This window comes from Microcaecilia unicolor, chromosome 4 (genome assembly GCF_901765095.1).
Source record: "Microcaecilia unicolor chromosome 4, aMicUni1.1, whole genome shotgun sequence".
NCBI lineage: Eukaryota > Metazoa > Chordata > Amphibia > Gymnophiona > Siphonopidae > Microcaecilia > Microcaecilia unicolor.
Genome location: NC_044034.1, coordinates 20,221,693 through 20,249,190, shown reverse-complemented (window position 1 = coordinate 20,249,190; position 27,498 = coordinate 20,221,693). Strand labels below are relative to the sequence as shown.

Genomic DNA, 27,498 nt, shown 5'->3' with positions numbered 1-27,498 from the left:
TGTGTGAAGCCTGCTAGGGACAGTACTGACAATCATGCAGCCCTCTGTGTATAAAGGTTACCCATCCCTGCACTAGATGATGATAAAAACAAAATAGCAGACCAGTTGCCATGTTGGCGGTATTCCTGCCAAATTGGGCGGTTTCCCACAACCAATCGCGGGATTTCTTTGATAGCCGCGGGTTTTTGGGTGCTTTTTGGCCCGTGGCTGCAGGTTGGGTGGTTTTTTGCTGCCGCCACAGCCACAGAGTGCGCTGCTCTTTCTTACTGCTCGTGCTCTGCTTGTCCCTACCCTGAGCTCTCCTCGCTCCTATTGGTCCAAATTGGACCAATAGGAGGGCAAGGGATGCTGGATCCATCATCTGGCCCTCCTACAAGTGGCTGCCCGCGCCAACTGTTGGCTCTTCAGGCTGCTCATTCCCGGCTTCCCGCCTCTCGGTGTGACTCCTCATGGTGCTGCAAAGTGGACTGCAACAAGCCAAGTGGGTCGTGCCACAGTGGTTGCTCCTCCTGGACTCTGTGGGTGAACTAGAGAGGCTGGGCTCTGTAGCCTGCGTTGCTTTGATCCTTCCAGGCTCGCTCTGCTCTACCAGTTGAGTAAATGAACCAGGGCGAGAGCGGGAGGGTGCTTGCTAGCCTAGGGAGGGGGGTTGGGGGTGACCTGCAATAATCACTGTTGGTACTGGTAGCATTTTTATTTGATTTTGCTGTACACATGCCATTGTCAGTTTGTACAGCATATGGATGTAAACAGAGAAAGGAAGTATTGGTTTTTCATCAGAGTAGTACTTGGTTTTAAATTGTAAATCACTGTGCCATTTTGAGGGTCAGGTTATAGGGGCCACCCTGATGATTATGCCGATTATGATGATGCTGCTGATTGCAATGATTACAATATCAATATTCATATCAACCTTATTAATATGCAGATATTAATATCCATATTAACCTCACTGATATTCATATATGCCTTATTAATAGTCATATCAACCTTATTAATATTTGGCTATTTTTTGGGCTACTTTTGACCACAAATTTGACTGAAAATTTTTTTGCCATCTGGCAACATGCTGAGCACCCTCAATTTTGAGCAAACTTCTTCGCTGTGTCCAGGAAGGGATAATTTGTATTGTATTTGGAATGTGTCAGTGTGCACTCAGGGTTTGCAGTCTAAACACAGGAGGAGCATGCAGGGCCTGTCAACATTCACTAATTCATAAGCCAGGATCCTGACTTTCACTACTGAAATGTCAAAAACCCCAATATACCAGAGCTCCAAAAATTGCACAAACTATAATTGTTCTGTGAAATAAACACTTTCAGAATGGGAGAACTATCGGAAAAACTTACTAGGCCATTACAACTTAAATTAGTAAAGTTGTTCACCTTAGGCCAGTGGTTCTCCACCCAGCCAGTCAGGTTTTCAGGATACCCATAATGAATATGCATGTAGGTAGGGCATGCAAATTTACCTAATGGATATTCATTTTGGACAGCCTGAAAACCTGACTGGCTGGGTGTGTCCTGAGGACTAGGTTGACAACCCCTGCTTTAGCACTGAACATCCAAACACACTGTGTGCTCTGTTAGCGAAGCCCCACTACCTTGTGTACTGAGAACATAACAATTATAATGGTGTCATGAGATGTTTACTTACCTTAAGCAGTTCAGGCTGTATAACCTCAAATCTGCTCTTCAATAAAGTGCCAAATCATAAAATCTTTCCTCAAAAAATACACTAGACAATGATGTCTGCTTCAGACATGCTATGGCCTCCTTCAAGAGCATAAGTCACAGTGAAGGTCCAAAGAGAGGCAAAGCAGCTCTGCTTCTATGACCCTACCCTACCACTGATGTGACACTGTTTGGGAACCACTGCTCTAGACCAATAACGTCTGGCACTGTCATGTGTACTCCCCTCAATTGGCTGGCCCTCAATTTTGAAAGCTCTGCTCGGGGTTTAAAAACTGTCAGTAGTATAACTTTTGTTTCGACCTGGTAATTCAGACTCAGAATCCAATTAACTAGGAATTTTGCTCCCTTATAAGACATCTTAGCCTTGCCAACAAATCTAGTTCAGTCATTGCAGCATCTGAGCCTAGAACCCTACCATTATGGGCCCTAAATCCAACCAGTAGGTGTCACCATCATGCAATGACCACAACTCCTTCTTTCCTTCCTAACCCTCTCTGTCGGATGCAACTAGGGACCTTCCACGGGGTACTGACCCACCAGGCTGGCCTATTACTAGAAATATTTAAAAATATGTAATCAGCTGCTGATACTGTGTGGCTACTGAGAATGCTTTTGTATGTGATACATGACGGTTATCTAGTCAAAGCCGAAAGAGAAAGCACATAAGTGCAAACAGGAGTCAATGCAAAGTCTGCAGAGATGAGTAATTTTTCAGAACTCGACCCTGCATTCTTTTGTTTCCAAGTTTTGTTGACTTTATGGATTTCCTTCTCCTGCCTGGACTTCTTTCTGATCCAGTGTGAGCTACACCTATACTTTTCTGGTAAACGAATAGTACAGCTGAGAGGAAGAGATGTCACAGAATTCCTAATACGAAATGGGAAAATATCAATAACAAACACAAGGAATGCCAAAATACAAAAAAACAAAAACAAAGAAACCCTGTGGCAATAATAATGAATGGAGGAGTAGCCTAGTAATTAGAACAGGCTGAGACCCAGGGAAGTCAGGGTTTAAATCCTGCTTCTCTCTCTACAACCTACAAGTCAATATTTAAATTCCACAGTTGGCATTATTCATAGGTATTCAGAACAGATATCTGTATAGCAACTGGCGTTGAATATCCGCTTAGCGCAATAAGAGCAACCACTGATCTGAAGGGGAGGGAGGGGAGGGTTTGGGGGAGGAAGGGGTAGGGGAGTAGTCTAGGGGGGGAATAAAAAAGATAAAATACAAATATGATGGTATGTCAACAGTAATTGTGGAAACAATTATGCAAAGTGAAATGTAACAGCTGATTGTGTGAACTTTAATAAAAATGATTGAAACATAAAACCACTGATCTGTAAAGCTATCCAGATAAAGTGGATAGCAATTTCTCTGACCTAACAATCCAGACGGTTATCTGGAAAGCAGTCTGAATATTATTGCCACTGTTCCGATAACTTGCTGCTCTGCCTAAGCATCACCTTAGCAGTCTGACAAATGTGCAGGAACGGTCTCTATTAGACCATTCAATGGCACTATCGAGTGTTCTTAAATATCCACAGAATTATCCAGATAATTCCTTTTGAATATCTGGTTCTTAGATTAATTTCACCTGAACAGGGAAATAAGTTCTGTACCTGTTTGTATTTCACCTTGAGCACAGATTTGGGTTTGGAAAAGGTGAGTAATTAACTCTAAAATCCAAATCCAAAAACCAAGCAAATGTTGGAAACATTTACGAAGTATTAACTGTGTTGGTTGAGAAGGTCTGATTCTCTTCTAAACATATTATGCTACTGTGACATAAGATAAAACCATGTTCTGGAGAATGGGACAAAATACATTCTCTGTTTTTGCAGAACGTCTTAGACAAACACGACCACGCTTTGCATCACTACTTAATCTGCTCCCATTAGCTTTCTTGCATAGTTTCCAGAGCACATAGTTGAGACTCCAACATGTTTACTGCATTCCTCGAAGGACAAACTACCCAGGGCAATGACTGTCAGTCACCAGCTGTCACTCAGTTCTCTATCTCCTCCTAGTCAGTCACTCCACACAAGTCTTAGGAACAGAAGCTAAACAGCCCTAGCCTAAAATTTGTTTCAAATGCAGATGGCAGGAGGAAACTACAGTTCAGGTATAATCTAACCCTTCACTATTAGAATTAACTGTCTTTCCTTTTGACTAAAAAGATATTGTTCTATTTTTAACTGAAGTACTGGGTCAGGAATAAGGTGAATTTCTATATGGTTATAAGAAGGTAACACCGTGCTATACTGGGTCATGCCAAAGGTCAATCAAGTCTAGCATTTTGTTTCCCATAGTGACCAATTCAGGACAAAAGTATCCCACAGGATCCCAAGAACACATCCATGCCAGGAGTGAACTGGTAGTCTAATGGTTAATGCAATGGCCTGAGAACCTGTTCGATTCTCACTGCAACTCCTTGTGACTCTGGGCAAGTCATTTAACCTTCTATTGCCCTAGGTACAAAATAAGTACCTGTATATATATATATTTATATTTTTTTCTTACATTTGTACCCCGCGCTTTCCCACTCATAGCAGGTTCAATGTGGCTTACATATTATATACAGGTACTTATTTGTACCTGGGGCAATGGAGGGTTAAGTGACTTGCCCAGAGTCACAAGGAGCTGCCTGTGCCTGAAGTGGGAATCAAACCCAGTTCCCCAGGACCAAAGTCCACCACCCTAACCAATAGGCCACTCCTCCACTTTGATTGTAACCACAGATAGGCAGGATATCAAATCTCATCACCCCCTCATCCTTGTTCCTTATACCCATGGATAAGAAGGGCTTTCCGAAGTTTGCATTGCTAATAATACATAGTAGATGACGGCAGAAAAAGACCTGCACGGTCCATCCAGTCTGCCCAACAAGATAACTCATATGTGCTACTTTTTGTGTATACCTTACCTTGATTTGTATCTGTCTTTTTCAGGGCACAGACCATATAAGTCTGCCCAGCACTAGCCCCGCCTCCCAACCACCAGCCCCGCCTCTGCCATCCAATCTCCGCTAAGCTCCTGAGGATCCCTTCTTTCCGAAGAGGATTCTACCCTTCCAATCTTTGCTCTTTTCTGCAGCTGAAATGATTTATAGACCTTCCTCCAGGAACTTATCTATACTTTTTGGGGGGTAATTTATAAAGTATTATTCATATGCAAATGGGCTTTGATAAAATTAGCCCAGGGGTTAGGCATGTACTTTTATGTAACCCACGTGTAGGTGTATACCAGGACGGAGTTTGGGCAAAGTCACAATTTACGCCCGTATGTGCATATTTTACACATGAACATTTGCACCTTCTCCTGAGCAGGTATAAATGACAGCGGCTTTTATCTTGGGACAATTTCTGCTGTTTTGGCACTAATATTTTATAAAAAGATATAGGCCTTCTTGGCCTTCACACACAGATGACGTTATAAAATTACCCTCTACAACCCAGCTTTGCTAAGTAGAAACATTCCTTGAGCACATCTTCCAGCAACAAATTCCACAGCTTAATTGTGCAATGGGTGAAACAATACGTTACTTGATTTGTTTTACATCTGTTACCTATTAATTGCATGCAGTGTCCCCCAGTCTTAGTACTATTTGAAAAGTAAACAACTGTTCCTCATTTGACTGTCCAACTCATAATGTAAGATTTTTATCACATCTTCTCTCAGCCGAAGAACCCTTACTTGTTTGGCCTTTCTTTATAAGGGAGCTGTTCTATCCCTTTTATCATTTGGTTGCCATTCTCTGTACCTTTTCTAGACTCTCCCTCCATTCTTTTTTGAGATGGGGCTACCAGAACTGCACATAGTACTCAAGGAGAAACTAGGTTTTACTTGCTACTTTTATTTCTTTTAGTCCCTTCAGACCGGTACAGATGACTGGGTTATACACCCTCTACCAGCAGGTAAAGATAGAGAACCACTGACTTCTAAGTAAACTATAAGTGGGCTGTGCATCTCTCTACAGTCAGTCTTCGACTAGCCAAGCAGACAACCCCTGAGGGTGACAACCTAAATCTCCAGGTTCCACTCAGAGCTGAATGGTCCACCAGTTAACCCAGCGGACCATGTGCTGCTGCCCATGCTCAAACACATGAACTCCCCATCACTTTTTTTTTTTGTTACATTTGTATCCCGCGCTTTCCCATTCATGGCAGGCTCAATGCGGCTTACATGGGGCAATGGAGGGTTAAGTGACTTGCCCAGAGTCACAAGGAGCTGCCTGTGCCTGAAGTGGGAATCAAACTCAGTTCCTCAGGACCAAAGTCCACCACCCTAACCACTAGGTCACTAGTAGCATCACAACCTAAAAATAATTGCCCCTCGCAGATGCAACTACAAACAGAACTCCAGACAACATCTGAAGACCTAACATGCAGAATAATTCATCCAAGCGTGGGTTCTGTGCTAGTCTGGAGGGACTAAAAGAAAGGCCTGTACGTCCAGTTGATTGTGACGCAGAAAGGTATTGAAAAAAAAGACCACATTTCCACCTTACAAATATCCTCAGGCGGATCCAGGAAACATTTAGCCCATGGAGTGGTCTGCCCCCTTGTGGAATGGGCATGCAGGTAGTGACTGCTGCTTTAAAAGATAAGCCACTGTCAGTGCTTCCTTATCCAGCGAGCAATCGTGGTCTTAGAAGTTGCTTCACTTTTTCGGCTACTACTGAGCACAACAAAGAAAATCTGAACAATGAAATTCCTGAATTCTCTGTAGATAATGATGCAAGGACCTGCGAACATCTAACTTCCACAAGTTCCACTACTCTGCCATACCCTCACAATCCCCCAACACTGGCAGTGAAATGAACTGACTGACATGAAATTTAGAGACAACCTTAGGGGAAAAAGATGGTACAGGCCGAAGAAGCACTGGTTCCTTAGAAAACACCAGGAAAAGCTCTCTGCACCAGAGGGTCTACAGCTCCAAAAGACGATGTGCCAAAGTGATAGCCACCAAGAGGACCATCTTTAAGGTAAGATCCTTAAATGTACAATCCCCCAGTAGTTCAAACGGAGGAGACACCAAAACCGACAACACCAGATTCAAATCTCAGAGGAAAAGACAAGCAGAACGGAGGACAAAGCAGACGCAAAAAATGAACTACATCTGGATGAGAGGACAAGCGCTTGCCCTGAACCAAGCCCCGGAAAGAAGACAGAGCTACCACCTGAACCTTGTTGCATGGAATCAGAACCACAGGCTGGAGGTCGATCAAGGGTCCCTCGAACTGCTTTTACTTTCCACGGAGCCCGACAAGGGGATTCCAGAAAGACATCTTGCAGAGGCCGCGCAAACTCCAACATGTAACCATCATGAACTACCTCCAGCACCCACTAGTCTGATGTGATCAGAGTCCACACAAGATAAAACAACTGCAACTTTGCTCCCACTGGAACCAGCGGGGGGACCTGAACAGCTTCAACGAGAAACATGACTGGTTTCTGCTGCAGCAAGGCCAGAGTTGCGACCACCTCTGTGGCTCCCCCTGCGCAGAGCCCGACCTACCAGGTCTATAGTGATGTGCCTCACGAAAGCAGCCCCGAGCCGAAAAGCCTCTGCCTCCAGCCTTATCCTCTGGAAATCTTGGAACTTTGGTTTTACTGAGATGCTTCACCAATTTATTCAGTTCCTCACCAAACAGCAAGGAACCCTGAAAAGGAAACCTACTGAGCTTAGCTTTGGACACCACATCCGCAAACCAGCTGTGAAGCCACAAGAAGCTTATGGCCACAGACTTGGTCCAATAATGAAATACTTCATATATAGCATCTGAAAGGAAGGAAGAGACCATCTCAATTTTAGCCAGCTCCTGATACACCAAACTCCAGTCATCAGAATCCTGTCAAAAACACACTCCGCCCAACGGAAACAGGCTCTGGCCACCAAGCTGCCAAAGATAATCCCAACTCCATCTCACCTCCAGAATCGCTTCCAACCTGAGCAGAGCAAAATTACAGTGACTCGCGGAGTCAAGACCTCAGCATGAACAGAGAGTGCAGAACTTAAGACGCTCCCTGCTTATCGTGGCAGCCATGCAGGATGAAATTCGGGCAGCACAGATACATGTTTGTTGTTTTTTTCCCCAAAGTCCTGGGCAGACCCCACAGGCTCTCAAGACTGACTGATAGCACGGTACAGCTGAGGCACCACTAAGCAGTCGGGGAGGTGGGGGAAAAGGGGAGAGTGATCCGGCCACCCGGGTTTGGCACCCTTGAGATGCAAGATACTCCTGCAAACCTCCACCTAGCAAAAGGGTCAGTAATGAGAGGAAAGGCACCATGAAGATTCCCCTCCCCCCTTTTTTTTCTTAACTTAAATCTAAAACTTAAAAACCAGACGGGGATTGCACAGACTTACCACTTGTACCTATTGGAGACTGATAATAGACTGACTCTAGAGGAACTGCCCAGTCCACTTATAGGTTACTTAGAAAGTCAGTGGTTCTCCACCTGCTGGTAGAGGTGCATAACCCATTTGTCTGTGCTGGTCTGGAGGGACGCTATAGAAGGTGCAGTTACAACATGGATTGATATGGACCATTTATGCTGCTTCTCTACATACGTCACCAAAAAGAGCAGCGAGTCCACAACAAATACAGTCCAAGACACAAATAAGAATTTAATAAATTTCAAATTTCAAAGACCCAGCGTATTTCAGGGGTACATCATAACACCTCTAACACACACTGGAAACAATGCTCATTTTCATAAAGACCCTTCACCAAGAAAAGACCTAAATGACAGGCCTTATCTTAAAATAATTCAAGAGTACTAAAGGAAAGGCACCACTGTACTGGAGAAAGGTGGAGATGCTGGTGCCTTTCCTTTAACAGAAACAGAAAATTGTAGGCAGAAAAAGACCATACATGGCCTATCCAGTTTGCCTATATGTCATTTACTTTCCCTGTCACTCCCTTACACATCCTAAGCACTTGTCCCAAGGTCTCTTGAATTCAATATAGTAAGAATGGGGAGGAAGAGGAGAAGAGGGAAGCTCCAACATATACGTTAGGATGCCTGCTGAAACATTAATTGAAAACTGGAGCTGTACGGGCTCTGCCTTGTCCTAGGATATGCAGCCTTCACAAACTTCTCTATTTGCCTATCAGAAGGAAAGAGGAAAATAAAGAGCACAGAGTGGCAATAAAATGGATGCTGATCCCACAAATACAGGAACACTGGCTAGGACTTATTTCACGTGTCCCATCTCAATCTGGGGAACTTCTCAGCTTTGCTTCTGGCTGGATGGTATGTACGAGCTTACCTGGTGCCCAATTGCCTGCCTGCTCCCAACCTATGTCTCAAACTGAATTTAGTAAGAGGGGGAGAAAAAGCCTCATAATTTCACAAAAGGAAGAATATGACAATTAGAGTCGACAATCAATGGCTAGGTAACTGCCCTTTTGTGATAGTTGTAATCACAGGCAAAACCTCCTCCTCTAATTAAATAATTTTTGGTATATTCTTTGGTATTGTTTGAGATTTTTCTCTTCTATACTGAATATGTGGAATATACTGACAGTTAATCATTGACGCGTTCACACAGGCTCAGATCTCTTGATAAAGCCCCAGCGAAACGGGTACCTGTCAAGGTCTGAGAAGCCGTTAGAAAGCTAAGTGATTTCATTTCACTGTTCATTTACCGCCTCTGAATTTGACAGCACATATTGAGAGATAGAAAGAAAAAAATACCAAAAAATATTGTATAGAAGAGAGAAATCTTAAACCATACCAAAGAATATACCAAAAATTATTTAATTGGAGGAGGGGGTTTTGCCTATGATTACAACTATCACAAAAGGGCAGTTATGTAGCCATTGATTGTCAACTCTAATTGTCATATTCTTCCTTTTGTGAAATTATGAGGCTTTTTCTCCCCCTCTTACTAAATTCAGTTTGAGACAAGTGTGGACTAATCTAATATAATAACTTGTACCCTCAACGTTCTATGGCTGGCTGGCTGTCTGGGTTCGTAACATCCTGACGTCAGCAAGCCTCCAGCGTTCCCTTCCCTCTCATTGTCCCGCCCTCGTGTAAAGACGAAATGATGTCAGAGGGCAGAACAGTGAGAGGGAAGGGAACGCTGGAGGCGAGCTGACGTCAGGATGTTACAAACGGATGGCAGGGCACAGGACGATTGCTGGACTTGGAGGGGAGGACGGGGCAGAGGAGAATCGCTGGACATGGAGGGGATGGGAGGTGAGGGGGGAATCACGGGACACAGATGGGAGGGCAGGGCACGCTACACATGGAAGGGAGGTCAGAATCGCGGGACACGGAGGGAAGAATCGCTGGACATGGCGGGGAGGGCAGAGGAGAGAGGACAAATTGCTTAGACGAGAGCCTTCCTAGGGACCGTTTCATTTTTTTGAGAAATGGGCCTTTTTTGCACTAGTACTGTCTATTTTTACCGGTATTTGTATATCTAGCAGTAAATAGACTTAGGTTGTGTTACTGTTTAAGTGCTCCCAACCCAGGCAAAATGCACTGGCTGACACATTGAACTACCAAGATTTACCTGTACTATGTCACTTCCCCCTTTATTTCCAGGCATACTGGAAGGACAGAAGATTGTACTCGCCTAGTTGGTGCCTGCTTGCCTGCTCCCAAGCCAGGCTAAATTCACTGGCTGAATTGCCAAGCACTTATTAGTAGTTTGTCACCTATTTTCCCCTAGACATACTAGAAATAAATGGAGGGGGGAGTGTGATCACTTCAGACCCCCCTGAATGAGTCCCAATCTGACACAGCACTATAGGAGACTAGGAGGCAGTCTGGGAAGTGGCAGCACTAAAAGGCTCTTCTTTTTTTATTTTCCTCAAAATTTTTATTGACACTCAAGGAACATTTCTCTGGCCCCTCCCAAGAGTAAGTATACACTGGAACCTCAAACCCTGAAATGGTTCAATGGGGAGGGATCAGGAACCACTGGGTTTAGCACCTCTGAGTTCTGTGAACCAACCTTCAGCCAATCCTAGCCTTCTAGTATATTTCCAATTGGGGGAGGGGTTGGATGGAGAAGAATGAATCCCAAACAACTGCTGCCTGCAGCACACTCCACACTCAATCTATGCTCCACCAGGATTGTGGGCGAACAATGCTGCACCAGACCACATGTCTGTACTGCCTGTTGGAGCCAGAGAAATAGTGAGAAGCTTAAGGCAGCACCAGCTCCCTAAAAAAGGGAGAGAAGTCAGCTCCGAGCTTTATTTCTTTGGCTCCATCTGCTGGCAAGAGGACACAACACACTCATCATCTGGACTGATCTGGCATGAATGGTGATGTTGTCCACGGTTTCTCAATCCAGTCCTCAGGGAACCCCAAGCTAGTCTGGTTTTCAAGGTCCATAATAAATACACATAAGATATAGTTGTATACAATGGCGGCAATTCACGTAAATATATCTCATGCATATTCATTATGAATATCTTGAAAACCAGACTGGCTTGGAGTCTCCCAGAGGACTGGGTTGAGAAACTCTGTATTAAACAATATCATCTAGCGATAAAGAGTGTATCAAAGTGGTTCAGATACCATAGAATAAAATTAAAACAAGTTTGAACCACTAGGAATAGGGAAATAGGAGCCTTAGTGAGGCGTCCAGATATCATTAAATTGGTCTAATTTACTAATCCAGCAGACATAAAGGTCTGAGAATCAGTCTAGTTGCAGTTTAATACTGCCTGCCCATATTTCTACTATCATTAACCCAGGTTTGGTCAATTGTAGGTCATCCAACAACTCTGTCCTTATCATTCTGTGACTGCTCTGGAAACAGTGGTCCATGCTTTATTTATCTTGAGGTTACATTACAGCAAGACTGTCTATAAGGCTTATCACAAAAAACTGCTTTAAAGATCACTGATCGTCAAAAATAAGTCTGCAAGGATTATATATGGGGAGGAAGGTGGGACAACATGTTTCATCAATGTTAGAAAGCTTCATTACATTTGCCTTCAAGGGAAAAGAAACCTTGAGATTCTGCCCAAGAAGTCGGTAGGGCCATAGTAGAATGTGCTTAAAGAAAAGCTGGCAGCTGCTTGCTGGAAAAAAGATACATGGAGGCAATAGCCTTCTTAATCCAGCAAGAAATAGTCGCCTTAGACGCTGCATGATCCCAATGCAGGCTCAAAAAAAAGAACAAAAAGATGATTGGACTGCCTGAGAACATTGGCAGCATACCGGAGAAACACTCAATGAACATCAAGGCAACGGAGCAAGAGAAAATCCGTCTTGTAATTTCCTTCCTTAAAAGTGAGCATAAAAGTGGATGGCTAAAATGAAAAGCCAAAATCACCCTGGGAAGACAATAAAGAAAAGCGTGAATAGTCACTTCCTGATGCTGCTCTCTGCTTTGCATAGCGAGAGCAGCGCTGACAAGGTTCTGCAGCCATCGAAAGGAAAAAGTGAAACCATGAGTATGCCTGAAGAGGGAGAAAAATGGAAAGGAACACTCACCAAATCTCCAGGAACCAGTTCTGACTCACCACTCTGGCCCTGGGTATACTGGTAGCAGCACAGTCAACCCATCCAAGTAGTCACATAAGCAGGCAAAGCTGCTGTAATCTTTTTTTTCTTTTTTAACTGTATGAGAAAGTGGCTGGGGGGGGGGGTGGGAGGGACCTAGCACCCTCAGGTGTAACCCCTAAAGTCAGCACTGCTTAGCCTAAGCACCCCCAGGCTTAACAGAATAGAGAAACCCAGAACAAGAACAGGAACAACAACACAGATGAAATCAAGAGCTTGCGACAGATCGTCCATAGTCTGCTGGAGATAGTTAGACATACTGACTAACCAAGCAGCATACTATACTATAAGACAGAGTTCAATGCTCTCTATCTCCACCTGCTGGTAGATGGTCATAACCCACAAGTCTCTGGATTCATCTGCTGCCGGTGCTAAGGAAATTGCACTTAACCAGTTATCCACAAATATTCAGTGGATGCTAGCTGGTTATCTCCTACTGAATATTCACGGTCAGCGCTTAGTGGATAACCAGCTATATCGCGTGATATAGTTGGCTATCCGCTAGTATTCAGCGCATTGCCAGCTAAGTTTGGTGGCCAAATTGGGCCGCCGAAACAGAAGGCCTGTCTTTGACTGGTTTGAACTTAACCGGTCAGCGCTGAATATTAACTTGGCCAGTTAAGTTGAAACTGCCCAAAAAATAAACTGGATATTCAATGCGGTTCACTGGAAATCACCCAGCATTCAATTTATACAGGTAAACTAATATTTTACCCATGGTAATGGGCTTTTACAAACTTGCTTCCCTATTTGTAGGTAAAGTTATACTCGTACAGCCTACAGCCTATGTGCACACAACTTTATCACTATTACCTGCAGTTTGAAGGGGTGCTCTCAAAGTGGTGGCAGTGGGCTTTAAAAGATGCTAACACTTACATGCATATTACTTTTGAAAACTCAAAATGTACGTGTTTATTTTAAATCAACAAAATTATGAACACTAAATAGCAGTTTTAAATATATAATGCATAGTTCTGGGTAATTTTTAAAGCAAACACATGCATGCAATTTCACTTTAAGAATCTGGCACAGTCCACACAGTATGTAGGCACTTTTCACTAAAGTGGGCAGTTTTAAAATGACTTGTACCCTAAGCATGAAAAACAAGAGTGTGCTGTAGGCTCCAGATGTGTTGCAACATGCACTATTTGCGGTTCTATAATCCCTCAATTCTGGGCTGTGATAACAGCAGAAATGCTTTCAGGCAAAGAGGGGATCATCAAAGCTTTTTAACTGGAGTTTAACTGGGACTAATCAGTCTGCATGAGAGAAGACTTGAACTTGATAGCCCCAAAACTGCCAACTGGCTAGTGTGTAGGACCTTGAAAATCACTGCTTAGAGCAGGGGTAAGCAACCTCTGTCTTTAAGGCTGCAAACCAGTCAGGATTTCAGGATTACCCCAATGAAAATGCATGAGATCTATTTGCATGCACTGCCTCCACTGCACATTCATTGGAGAAATCCTGAAAACCCAAGCGGGTTGCAGCCCTGGAGGACCGAGGTTTTCCATCCCTGGCTTCGAGGAAAGTAGCATCTTTTGAAATAACAAGCATAATAAAAGATTTGAACCGGTAACCCTGCTTCTAAAGAATAACATTCAAAATTCTTATGCTTGCATTTCATACCCATTCCATTGGTCATCCTCTCTATCTGCCTCATCACTCACCCTCCACAATCTCTAAGATCCTCACAGGGAAATTCATCTCCTACTTCTGCCTTCAAGGATCAGACTCAACTCGCCAGACACTTTGCCTTTCGCTATTTAGCGCTGGTGACCTAGAACTGCCTGTTCCTGGAGCTTAGGAAGAACTATTGGCCTAGCATTCAAAAAGACTGTGTATCCTTGTCACTGGCAGAAACTCAGGATCTGATTAGTGGCTGGCAATGGCTTCATCTTATTTCTGTGTTTGCAAGTGAACTGCTGCTCTCTTTGATATCCATCTGCACTTTGAAAAGATTGTAAACGTTTTCCTTTTGTTTTTATGATCTCCTCTTGATTGTGTTGTCTACAGTTTCTTTACAAAGATCTTTGTAAACTGCCATGACGTCCAATAAAGATGGGTAGTATATAAAATGCTGTAAATAAATAATGCAGACGTCTATGTGGCAAGAAAGGAGGTCCTTCAGTACCAAGCAATGCAGAATACAAAAATGCTCCATTGGCCCAATTGAAAGAAATTTCCAGACATACCTCGATGTGCAGCGAAGGGCGACTAAAATGATAGCGGGGATGGGACGACTTCCCTATGAAGAAAGACTAAGGAGGCTAGGGCTTTTCAGTTTGGAGAAGAGACGGCTGAGGGGAGACATGATAGAGGTATATAAAATGAGTGGAATGGAACAGGTGCATGTGAAGTGTCTGTTCACGCTTTCCAAAAATACTAGGACTAGGGGGCATGCGATGAAACTACAGTGTAGTAAATTTAAAACAAATCGGAGAAAAGTTTTCTTCACCTAACGCGTAATTAAACTCTGGAATTCGTTGTTGGAGAACGGGTGAAGGTGGTTAGCTTGGCAGAGTTTAAAAAGGGGTTAGACGGTTTCCTAAAGGACAAGTCCATAAACCGCTACTAAATGGACTTGGGAAAAATCCACAATTCCAGGAATAACATGTAGTATAAAATGTTTGTACGTTTGGGAAGCTTGCCAGGTACCCTTGGCCTGGATTGGCCACTGTCATGGACAGGATGCTGGGCTCGATGGACCTTTGGTCTTTTCCCAGTGTGGCATTACTTATGTACTTATGCTGCCTTTACATATTACATCCTACAAACTGTAGAAGGAAGCTTCCTATTGCACAATACAAGTACTTAGGCAAATATTAACCATAAGGAAATAATTTTAGGTTTGTGTGGCATTTGAACATGTAAGTATCACTTGTAACACAGTATGGCAGATAAAAGACCTGCATGGTCTATCCAGTCTGTCCAACAAGGTGGCCAGAGTTGTTCCTGTCACTCTGTGCGGGTCCCAGTCACCCATGCTTAAATGCTGGTTGTCAAGTCTGGAGACCATGCCAACCATATAGGCAGCTAAACATAATGCAGATGATATATGGTTATAACCAAGACGCCAAGTATTGCTGACAGTATTCAACTTACCAAGACGTCTTCCCCTCCCCCCTGAGCTGCACAGCACCCTCACTTGCAGAACGCAACAATAAAGTGATCTACAACACTGGAATTGCTGAAGCTTCACCTGTCTTTTGTCATTTGCAGGACACAGAACATAAAAGTCTCTCTGGCATTGGCCTTGGTTCCCCCAGTGCTGGAGATGTCAAATCTTTCAGTATTTTCCCATTTGCTGGACACAGACCATAGAAGTCTGTCTAGTATCGGCCTCAGGTCCCCCATGCTGGATTTGGCTAATCTTCTCTCACTCTTTTGCCATTCCCAGGACATAGACCATAGTCCATCTGGCCTTGGCCTCAGTTCCCACTACTCTTGGCCAAGATAACACCTCGTTTGCCTTGTTGTTTTTTGGGACCCTCAAGATAACACCTCAACAACCATGTTGTGTTTCCATCCTCTTTCTGTTTAGGCATCCCCTGTGTCTATTCCATCCATTTTTTAATTTGATAACCGTTTTTGACTCTACCACCTCTCCTGTAAGGGCGTTCCAGGCATCTACTACCCTCTCTATAAAAAAAGTATTTCCTGATATTACTCCTAAGTCTACCTCCCATTTGGTCGTTTCTGACATGGATGTCCTTGGTTTTGATTATCGCTGAAAATCAGAAATGACCAAATCTAGGGACAACCAAATTTCAGAATTTTGACGTCCCTGACCGTATTATCAAAACGAAAGATGGACGTCCATCTTGTTTCAAAAATATGGGTTTCCCTGCCCCCTGGATGGGGACGTTTTGCGAGGACGTCCTCATCAAAACTTGGACGTCCCTTTCAACAATGCCCCTCCACATCTATCAGAACTGCGTGCAGGGCTGAAGGGGAAGGGCTCAAAGTGCTGCAAAATGATGACTTGGCTCTAAATTATTAACTGGTACTAGTCAAATATTGCTGCTTCCAAGAGAAACTTTGAAAACCCACTTCAGGGAGGGTACAATGTCCTCCTGAAGTTAAGCATTCACAGTCTATTGAAATCAATTATTTTTTTTAAGTTCTCCCTTTTAAGGATAATCATTATGAACAACTCAGCAAAAAAAAAACAAAAACACAGTTTGAAATTCCTAGATCAGCAGAACAAGTCAGGGAAGTAATTAAGAGAAGCACCGTTTGTGCTGGAAGTATGCCTTAGGCTCTTCACTACATGACATTTATCTATAGATTACAGCATATCATAACGGAAGGAGTGCTTTAAGAATGGAGTCATATCAAAAGAAGGAAGATCTTAACACATAAAATACATTCATTTTCTATAATAAGGCTTTTTTTTTTACAGAAACAAATTAATTGAAAAAGCTGAAATGCCAATACAATAAAGGACTAAACTATTCAGCTACTATTCAAATATCAAACCATACCAAATTTGCCTCCCAAACTAAAGAATTATTTATTTATTTTTTTATTACATTTGTACCCCGCGCTTTCCCACTCATGGCAGGCTCAATGCGGCTTACATGGGGCAATGGAGGGTTAAGTGACTTGCCCAGAGTCACACCAATGAGGCCGCGCAGGCTTCTGCTTCTGTGAAACAGAAGCCTGCGCAGCCTTCTACATGGAATGTTGCTAGTGGAATAGGAACATTCCATGTAGAATCTCCAATAGTAGCAACATTCCATGTAGAATCTCCAATAGTAGCAACATTCCATGTAGAAGTCGGCCCTTGCAGATCACCAATGTGGCTGTGCAGGCTTCTGCTTCTGTGAGTCTGACGTCCTGCACGTCAGACTCACAGAAACAGAAGCCTGCGCAGCCTTCTACATGGAATGTTGCTAGCAACATTCCATGTAGAATCTCCAATAGTAGCAACATTCCATGTAGAATCTCCAATAGTATCTATTTTATTTTTGTTACATTTGTACCCTGCGCTTTCCCACTCATGGCAGGCTCAATGCGGCTTACATGGGGCAATGGAGGGTTAAGTGACTTGCCCAGAGTCACGAGGAGCTGCCTGTGCCGGGAATCGAACTCAGTTCCTCAGCTCCCCAGGACCAAAGTCCACCACCCTAACCACTAGGCCACTCCTTTACCAGAAAACTCCAAGACCTGTGTGGTGATGATCTAGTCCAGAGAAGCATTGTACTTACTTTAGAAGCTGTGGAAGTTGAGAAATTAGAGTATCTGAGCATTCTCATTGAAGCTTCCAGATGCTGAGGTGGAAGAAAGAAATTAGGAACAAGCACCGGGTCAGATCTGGACAAAACAGGTTAAGAAATACACACTGTATGCAATAAAGAAGAAACATACGATGAAGCTAGAGTTAAATTATAAAAACTGTTATCAAATAGATTGATATATAGTTGTATATACAATAGAAATCTATACAAATGAGCTATTTGTTCTGAAAATAATGAAAGAGATGCTGCACTAGGGAGAGGCAATATTTTTTCATAAACGAATTTAAGAAATACAGCCGTGTGCGCAAGCCTTTTGCAAAGCTATAGTGAAGTAATTGGCAACATTTTTGGACCAAGTTCCAAAAAAAAAAAAAAAAAAATAGCAGTAACACTACAACAACGGGGGGGGGGGGGGGGGGGGGGGGGGGAGAAATCCCCCAATGACTTCTGGCTGTTGCAATACTGCATTGCCTTCTCTGTCTCCCAGCTCACTGCTTGCTTTTTGCAAAAATGCGAGGACTAGGGGCATGCAATGAAGCTACTAAGTAGTAAATTTAAAACAAATCAGAGAAAATACTTCTTCATTCAATGTGAATATTGAACCCTCTGCAATTCATTGCCAGAGAATGTGGTAAAAGCAGTTAGCTTACAGGGTTTAAAAAAAGGTTTGGATAATTTTTCTAAAAGAAAAGTCCATAAGCCATTATTAAGATGGACTTGGGAAAATCCACTGCTTATTTCTAGGATAAGCAGCACAAAATCTGTTTTACTGGTCTGGGATCTTGCCAGGGTACTTGTGATCTGGATTGGCCACTGTTGGAAACAGGATACTGGGCACTCTTATGTTCCTATGTACATGGAAATACTTTAAAACAAATAGGATATATTTTTTCACTCAACGAACAGTTAAGCTCTGGAACTCGTTGACAGAGGATGTGGTAACAGCGGATAGCATATCTGAGTTTAAAAAAAGGTTTGGACAAGTTCTTAGAGGAAAAGTCCGTAGTCTGCTATTGAGATAAACAAGGAAGTTGTTTGCCCTGGGATCAGTAGCATGGAATGCTACTATTTGGGTCTCTGCCAGGTACTGTTGGAAGATAGCTGGGCCACTGGCCTGAACCAGCAATTTGATTTGTTACATTTGTATCCCACCTGTTCCCACTTATTAGTAGGCGCAAAGTGGCTGACATAGTTCTGGAGAGGTGGTTACAGACTACTATGGCTATTCTTATGCTATTTTATCGTGTGCACCGGCTCAGGCTCCTTGTGCTGTCTTCTGGGAGTTCTTTGGTGTACACCAGACACAGGGATGACTGTACTAGCCTGGGCATAATGCACTGATATGGCAACCCGTCCTACTATTACATTCCTCCTTACTTGCCACCTCCTAGTCCATCTCACTGTTTGTGCTGCTCTTATGTGGGCTCTAAATACACTGTTTACATGATGGTGGGAGCAAAGAGTATGTATTACAAGGTGGCAGGTTGCAGCCATGCCTGAAATGGAACATGTGCTATACGGTCCTACTCACATTTGTAGTTCCTCTGAGCATATATGCTCCCTTTTCAGCTATCCTCCCCTTTCATCTCAAGGGTACTGAACTCCTTTCCCCATCTGTAGGACTGGATTTTGCTACTAACTGCATGTTTGCCCTGCAAGTTGTTGGTCTTTTTTCCACTCCCACTTTGTCACCTTCCTCTGACACACCTACGTGGCATTGGACCAGTGCTGTGTTTATTACTTGTTCATTTGGAGGGATGTGTGGGCATAGGGCTGGCTAGCAAACAGCTGCGTGGTGCCTCCTCCTGGGTACTTGCTCACTCTCTTTGCATAGGACTACATGTGCTGCCAGATTGTGCCACATATATGAAGTGACTACATGTGGAAACTGGTGTTTGGGCATATGAGGTGGGATGTGTCTGTGTGTGCTGCTGGGTTATACAGTGGGGGAAATAAGTATTTGATCCCTTGCTGATTTTGTAAGTGTGCCCACTGACAAAGACATGAGCAGCCCATAATTGAAGGGTAGGTTATTGGTAACAGTGAGAGATAGCACATCACAAATTAAATCCGGAAAATCACATTGTGGAAGTATATGAATTTATTTGCATTCTGCAGAGGGAAATAAGTATTTGATCCCTCTGGCAAACAAGACCTAATACTTGGTGGCAAAACCCTTGTTGGCAAGCACGCGGTCAGACGTCTTCTGTAGTTGATGATGAGGTTTGCACACATGTCAGGAGGAATTTTGGTCCACTCCTCTTTGCAGATCATCTCTAAATCATTAAGAGTTCTGGGCTGTCGCTTGGCAACTCGCAGCTTCAGCTCCCTCCATAAGTTTTCAATGGGATTAAGGTCTGGTGACTGGCTAGGCCACTCCATGACCCTAATGTGCTTCTTCCTGAGCCACTCCTTTGTTGCCTTGGCTGTATGTTTTGGGTCATTGTCGTGCTGGAAGACCCAGCCACGACCCATTTTTAAGGCCCTGGCGGAGGGAAGGAGGTTGTCACTCAGAATTGTACGGTACATGGCCCCATCCATTCTCCCATTGATGCGGTGAAGTAGTCCTGTGCCCTTAGCAGAGAAACACCCCCAAAACATAACATTTCCACCTCCATGCTTGACAGTGGGGACGGTGTTCTTTGGGTCATAGGCAGCATTTCTCTTCCTCCAAACACGGCGAGTTGAGTTCATGCCAAAGAGCTCAATTTTTGTCTCATCTGACCACAGCACCTTCTCCCAATCACTCTCGGCATCATCCAGGTGTTCACTGGCAAACTTCAGACGGGCCGTCACATGTGCCTTCCGGAGCAGGGGGACCTTGCGGGCACTGCAGGATTGCAATCCGTTATGTCGTAATGTGTTACCAATGGTTTTCGTGGTGACAGTGGTCCCAGCTGCCTTGAGATCATTGACAAGTTCCCCCCTTGTAGTTGTAGGCTGATTTCTAACCTTCCTCATGATCAAGGATACCCCACGAGGTGAGATTTTGCGTGGAGCCCCAGATCTTTGTCGATTGACAGTCATTTTGTACTTCTTCCATTTTCTTACTATGGCACCAACAGTTGTCTCCTTCTCGCCCAGCGTCTTACTGATGGTTTTGTAGCCCATTCCAGCCTTGTGCAGGTGTATGATCTTGTCCCTGACATCCTTAGACAGCTCCTTGCTCTTGGCCATTTTGTAGAGGTTAGAGTCTGACTGATTCACTGAGTCTGTGGACAGGTGTCTTTCATACAGGTGACCATTGCCGACAGCTGTCTGTCATGCAGGTAACGAGTTGATTTGGAGCATCTACCTGGTCTGTAGGGGCCAGATCTCTTACTGGTTGGTGGGGGATCAAATACTTATTTCCCTCTGCAGAATGCAAATAAATTCATATACTTTCCACAATGTGATTTTCCGGATTTAATTTGTGATGTGCTATCTCTCACTGTTACCAATAACCTACCCTTCAATTATGGGCTGCTCATGTCTTTGTCAGTGGGCACACTTACAAAATCAGCAAGGGATCAAATACTTATTTCCCCCACTGTACATGTGCTCTGTCCCCATATGACATTCTCTTTCTGTCCCTTTCCCAGTCCTAATCCTATCCTGCTCTGAGTATGTGATGGTCGTATGCCTCTGGCACATCTGCCAAGTGAAACCATGTGTGCCAATCTTTTGCATGGATTCAGTTTCAGATACATCTTTTTCCCTTACCTATCCTATCTAGTATTCTCCTCTTAGCTCTGCCTCTCTGTTGCCACTTACCTCTCAGGGGAATGATGCTTTGCCTATTGAATCTTTTTTTTGCAGTCTTTCCCAGGCCCACTTCATTAGCAGGTGATCCCTCCCTCTGGCCAGGCAAATGGAACAATTTGTGCTGCTGTCCCAGGAGGAGGGTGTCAGCAGGTCCAAAATTTGGCAGTTGGGTGACAACATTCATTTTGCACATGTCCCCGTGTCTGCGACATCAACGTATACATCACGTACATGCATATGCACACATGCAACAGAATGTTCCAGCCGCTGAATGCCCTACCACATATGAATGCTTACATTGTTACAGTATGGGAACCTATTATATAAAAGGGCGTGCCTGCCTGTACACTCTCTCTATACATATAGAAGGAGTGCCCCCATTTATGTAAGCACCCTCCATGGAACTGCCCTTCATACACCTAAGAGTTCCTGGGCAGAGAATGGACAGACTGGGATTGGCACCTATGCATATCTTACAATACACACACATACAACAATTCCAACAGCATATATAAACTCATGTGTGTCTTAGAGCAGGGGTAACTCTACAGGGTGAGGCAAAAAAGGTAACCCTCTAGTTTTTTTGCTGTTTTCTCAGCAACCACTTTGAATTTCAACTGAGAAAGTTTATGTACTTATTTACTTATCACACTTATGTATTACTATTAAATAACAGTTAATTATCTTAAGCTATGTTAAAGTTACTGACATTTTATTTATTTGTTACATTTGTATCCCACATTTTCCCACCTATTTGCAGGTTCATTGTGGCTTACATAGTGCTGGAGATGCGATTGCAGAATCTGGTGTAAACAAATACAGAGTGATGTAGAGATAGGATAAGGTTCATGTGGCATGGCCACATAGGGGTGTTGTACTTGGGAGAATTGTGTTGTGTCCATGATGTATTTTGTTATTATTGTGTCCATACTGTATTATGGTTTTGTTGTGTTGCAGCGGTCAGGTTTTTAGTGTTAGAGTTACTACCTAGTGATTTTGAACTTAAAAATGTTTGCGCTAAAACACAAAATAATAACATCTTTCAAAAAAATAAAATTAACAATGCGTCTGAATTTCGCAGTCATTGTGAATACTCAGAGTGTCCGCCCCCAGATTTAAAACAGACCTTCACTTGCTTTGAGAAGTTCTTAACAGCCTTCTCGATTGGTCCCTGTCACAGGCTGTCCCAGCTTGAGTTTGGCAATTGTTTGCAGCTTGCTATGTCACAGTGACATCGTTAACAGTAAGCTGGTACCCCCTTTTATTTTTCAAATAATGGTTGTTTTACAGTGCAAACATTTTTGAATGTGCAAAAATCGCTGGGTAGTCATGCTGAAAAGTCTCTAACTTCACGTGTTTAAAGATAATCTCATTCCACTCTGCACATAAACATAGATAGTAACAACAAATAAAGCTGTATAATGTCACATTGAAATTCCAAGTGGTTGCTGAGAAAACAGAAAAAAAAAAGAAAAAAACCCCTCTAGGTTACTTTGTTCTGCCTCACCCTGTATATGAGGTAGATTATAAAAAAAGGTGCAATATGTTCTATTCTATTTTTGGCAGGGCTTTTTTTGAGGGGGTACTGAGTACCGGCACCTTTTCCATTGCCTGCGAAAAATTGACCCATGGACCCCAAGTTTTAATGAAAGACCTCAGGCTTTACACACCAATTCTGCCTTGTCACAGGTTCTGTGACTGGTTGCAGGGGGCCTGACTATTGTGGGATGGATCCCTCAGTGATTACCCCACCCTTGAAGGGTGGCCTAGCATTTGAGTACCGGAACCTTTGTTGCTAGCAAAAACGCACTGATTTTTGGTATTTATATCTCGCTTAAGTCAACAAGGAATCCAAGTGGGTTACAATAAGATATGAAATACAAAGATCATTTGGTAAATTATCAGATCATATATTAAAATGCATATCAAAAAATATGTTTTCAGAGCGTTACAAAACAAAAAATACTCTGGAAGAGTACGAATTTGTTCAGGAATAGAGTTCCAAATTTTACTTGATTGATACATGAATGAACTATCTAAGACTCTTCTATATCGAACCTTCTTAATAGTTGGAAATCCAAGGAACAATGTAGAATGAAAATGAGAATTTATCCGAAAAAACCAAGAATGTATCTGAAAAAATGGAAACTGTATCAATTAGGCATGCAAATAGGGACAATAACCATGCAGGATTTTAAATACTAAGGGCCCTGTTTACTAAGCCGCACTAGAGACAGGTTAGCATTTTTAGCATGGCCTGTGTAGATGCCCATAATATTCCTATGAGCGTCTTCACAGCGTGTGCTAAAAACGCTAATGCGCCTCTAGTGCGGCTTAGTAAACAGGGCCCTAAATAAGCAACCTTAAATTCTACTCATGCATAAATTGGCAACCACTGTAAATTTCTCAACAACGGTGTCACATCAAATCTACAGCATCCAAATATCAAGTTTGTTGCAGTATTTTGTAAAAGCTGTAACATGTTAAAACATTTCGAAAGCAGTCCCACATATAAAACATTACAGTAATCTGAGATAGAATAACAGCCTGCACCAGCAATCGAAAATGTTTAAGAGAAAAAGCAGATCTAATTACTTTCTGATGTAATTTAAGAAATATCTTATTGCTTACATAATTTAACTGAGGTTCCAATGTCAACTGAGTAACCAAAATAACTCCCAAAACTCTGGAAGTTTTTTCTATTTGTAATTGCTCACCAGAAAGTAACTTGAGATAAAATGGAACACTCAGTAAATCATTACTGAAAAATAAAAGTTTTGTCTTGGATACATTAAGCTTTAATACATGACGATTTGCCCAGGAAATAGAGATGTAGTCCAAAACTGAGGTTTGAAATGTCAAAAAAATGTGAAGTTGATGGAATCAATATAAATATATTATCTGTGTATTGTGTTCCGTTTTTGAGGCTGTATCTTCCTAAAGATGTATAAAGACTGGAAGCGGTGCAAAGAAAACCTACGAAAATGGTATGGGATTTGCGTTGCAAACCATATGAGGAGAGACTTGCTGATCTGAACATGTATACCTTGGAGAAAAGGAGAAACAGGGGTAACATGATACAGACTTTCAAATATTTGAAAAGTATTAATCCAAAAACAAACCTTTTCCGGAGATGGGAAGGCGGTAGAACTAGATGACATGAATTGAGGTTGAAGTGGGGCAGACTCAGGAGTAATATCAGGAAGTATTTTTTCACAGAGAGGGTGGTGGATATGTGGAATGCTCTCCTACGGGAGGTGGAGATGAAAATGGTAATGGAATTCAAACATGCGTGGGATAAACACAAAGGAATCGATCCACGGAATCTTAGCGGAGATTGGGTGGTGATGCTGGTAATTGGGAAGCAAAACCAGTGCTGGGCAGACTTCAACAGTCTACGCCCCGATCGTGACTGAATAGATATGGATGGGCTTGAGTGTAAATTTTAGGGGGCTTCGACGTTAGCTTCAAGAAGAGAGAGAATGGCAAGGACAAATCAAACTCGGGTATACATATAAAGTATCACATACCATGTAAAATGAGTTTATCTTGTTGGGCAGACTGGATGGACCGTTCAGGTCTTTATCTGCTGTCATTTGCTATGTTATATGTTACTATGAATACTACTACTACTACTATTTATCATTTCTATAGCGCTACAAGGCATACGCAGCGCTGTACACCATACACAAAAAAAGACACCTTACTGGATCCAAAACCAAACCCAGAGAACTCATAAAAACATTAAATAAAATCGGAGAGAGTGGTCATATAGGCAACGAAAGACTCCAGATAAGATGTAACATGAGATGCAACTATAGACTCCAATAATTTCACCATCCAAGGTATACTGGCTATTGGGTGAAAATTTGATACAATAGTTAAGTCTGCTCCTTGAGATTTCAGAAATGGTGTTAAAATAATTTATCCCAATAAAGAGAAAATCCCATCTTGTAAAAAATTATTAACTTAGGGGCTCTTTTACCAAGCTGCGTTAAAAAGTGGCCGGCGCTGTTGTCAGTGCATGGATTTTCCATGCGCTGAGGCCACTTTTAGTGCAGCGGTAAAATGGCTGTATTTCCATATATTTCTTTAATGGCCATGTGCTAGTTTCCCAGTTAGCATATGGCCGTTACAGCGGAAGCCCTTACCGACACACATTTTGTTGGCACTAAGGGCTCCCACACTAACTCGGCGGTAATCGGGCAACACGTGGCAATGTGCCCATGCTACCTGATTAGCACAGGGCATGCCTACTCTCTCTCTGCCCACAGCCATGCCTCCCGCGCTGAGAAATAAAAAATATTTTTCAACACGGGATTAGCGCGTGCTGATGGGCACATTACTGTAGATACCTCAGCATGTCTCGCAGCAGTGCATGCGCTAATGCCTATCGTGCCTTAGTAAAGGGCCCTTAAAACAGTTAACAAATTAAGCAGTTCAACTACAATATCATGCAACAGATAAGAGAGACAAATGTCCAGTAGACATGATTTATGTGACAATTTTTTCAATAATAAAAATACCGTTTCCTCACTAACCAATGAAAAGGAAGACCAAATCTGACCAACTGGAAAACCATTTGGATTTTCACATCTTGATAAATCAAATGCATCTAACTGTAAGAAAGGGCTGGGAAGTGATTGTCCTTAAGTACCCTGCTACAAAATTTCCCTTGTTTGAGAGGTGCATAATTTTATAATACGGCACCTATAGAAATTTTTAAAAAATGCACCTGTTTTATACAAGCAATTTAGGTGTATTTATAGAAACAGGCTTTCAGAACTGTCCCCAGCAGCACACAAAAGCTCTTGCACAAACTTATACCTACTCCAAGGCTGGTCTAAGAGAGGTGCATGTATACACGTATTCAAAGTATGTGCATACAATGCAACACTGCCCCTACTCTACCCAAACTAAAGGCCCTGTTGACTAAGCGTTAACGCGCATTAACCATGTACGCGCATACAATATCCCTATAGGCGCCTACACGGTTAGTGTGCACGCTAATTGTAGGCGTGTTAAAAATGCTAACGCTCCTTAGTAAACAGGGCCCTAAGTTCCCAGGTACGCCTATGAGTATACTGTGTAAAAGTAGGTGCTATGTTGTTGGCGCCTACTTTTAGCTGCAATTTTATCATGGCCATTTTCCATATGTAAAACACACATGAAAAATGCCTTCCAAAATGATCCTCTTACAGGGCACTTTCCAAAGCCACTGAGCTATCTGAACACTGCCCTTTTTCAATGTATCTTTCAAACAGGAACTGGAGATGTTAAAGCTTGAAGCTGTTTTGAGCCAGGGGAAATAATGAGTTATTTTCATATTAAAAATGGACAAAATGTTTGCACCTCTTCATTCATTAAAACCAACATAAAACCCTGAGCACCTGCAACACAACAAAACCAAAAATTGTAATGGACACACCCCAACTCCCCACTTCCTCCCTAAGTTCCCTAATTTACCTACCTTACAAGAACCTATTCTACTACAATAACACCTGTATTCGTTATTCCGGAACTGGCGAACGCCACTACGGTCCTATGTAAGCCACACTGAGCCTGCAAATAGGTGGGAAAATGTGGGCTACAAATGTAACAAATAAATAAATTATATTACTACAGGTCTAAGCATATGCTAACAGCTACTTGTGTGCGAATAACAGTCAGTGTAGTAAAACTCCTGCACTAATCGCATAGAATGGGATGGGGCTGTGCCTAGGGGGCAGCATGGGTAGAGAATGAGCAAGGACTTCACATTGGAGTTAGCGTGGGTGCACTTAAAGCCAGGTACCTGAAATCAACGCGTGGTAGAGAATCTGTCTGTACGGTAACTACAGGGGGAATGCTGGACAGGTCCCCAACCATGACCGCACAACAGCCTTTGCAATTACCACATGCTAGGTGATAGTAAAAAGATCACTAATCTTGTCAACCACAAACCTTCAACATTCATTTATGCTGGCACACAGTAATCTACCCATGCATACTGAGTGTCTGAAAATTGCCCTCCCTCAATGCAGCTAAAAGTTAACACATTTAGAGGAAGGATTTTCTTTTTAAAAGACTGACAATAATACTGAGGGAGTTTCTTCATGGTAAAGCAAGTCTTTTTTCTTCTTACATTGGTATGTATACAATATTTTTTTCAGTGAAATAACAGTAAAATTATATTGTTAGGATTTTAGTTTGCTGTCTGCACTAAGATCTCACTTCCTTGTTTCTTTCTGAATATAAATTGTAATAAATTAAATGAAAATGAAACGAAATGAA

General features: G+C 42.7%; 1 protein-coding gene across 1 annotated transcript in view; it reads right to left on the bottom strand.

Annotated features, from left to right (window-relative positions):
* Positions 1–27,498, bottom strand: part of C2CD3 (C2 domain containing 3 centriole elongation regulator) — a 374,295-nt gene that overhangs the window by 29,362 nt on the left and 317,435 nt on the right. The window contains exon 32 of the mRNA XM_030200012.1: positions 17,452–17,557. Within this exon, the coding sequence (XP_030055872.1) occupies positions 17,452–17,557 (106 nt within the window). The remainder of the gene's footprint in view (positions 1–17,451; positions 17,558–27,498) is intronic.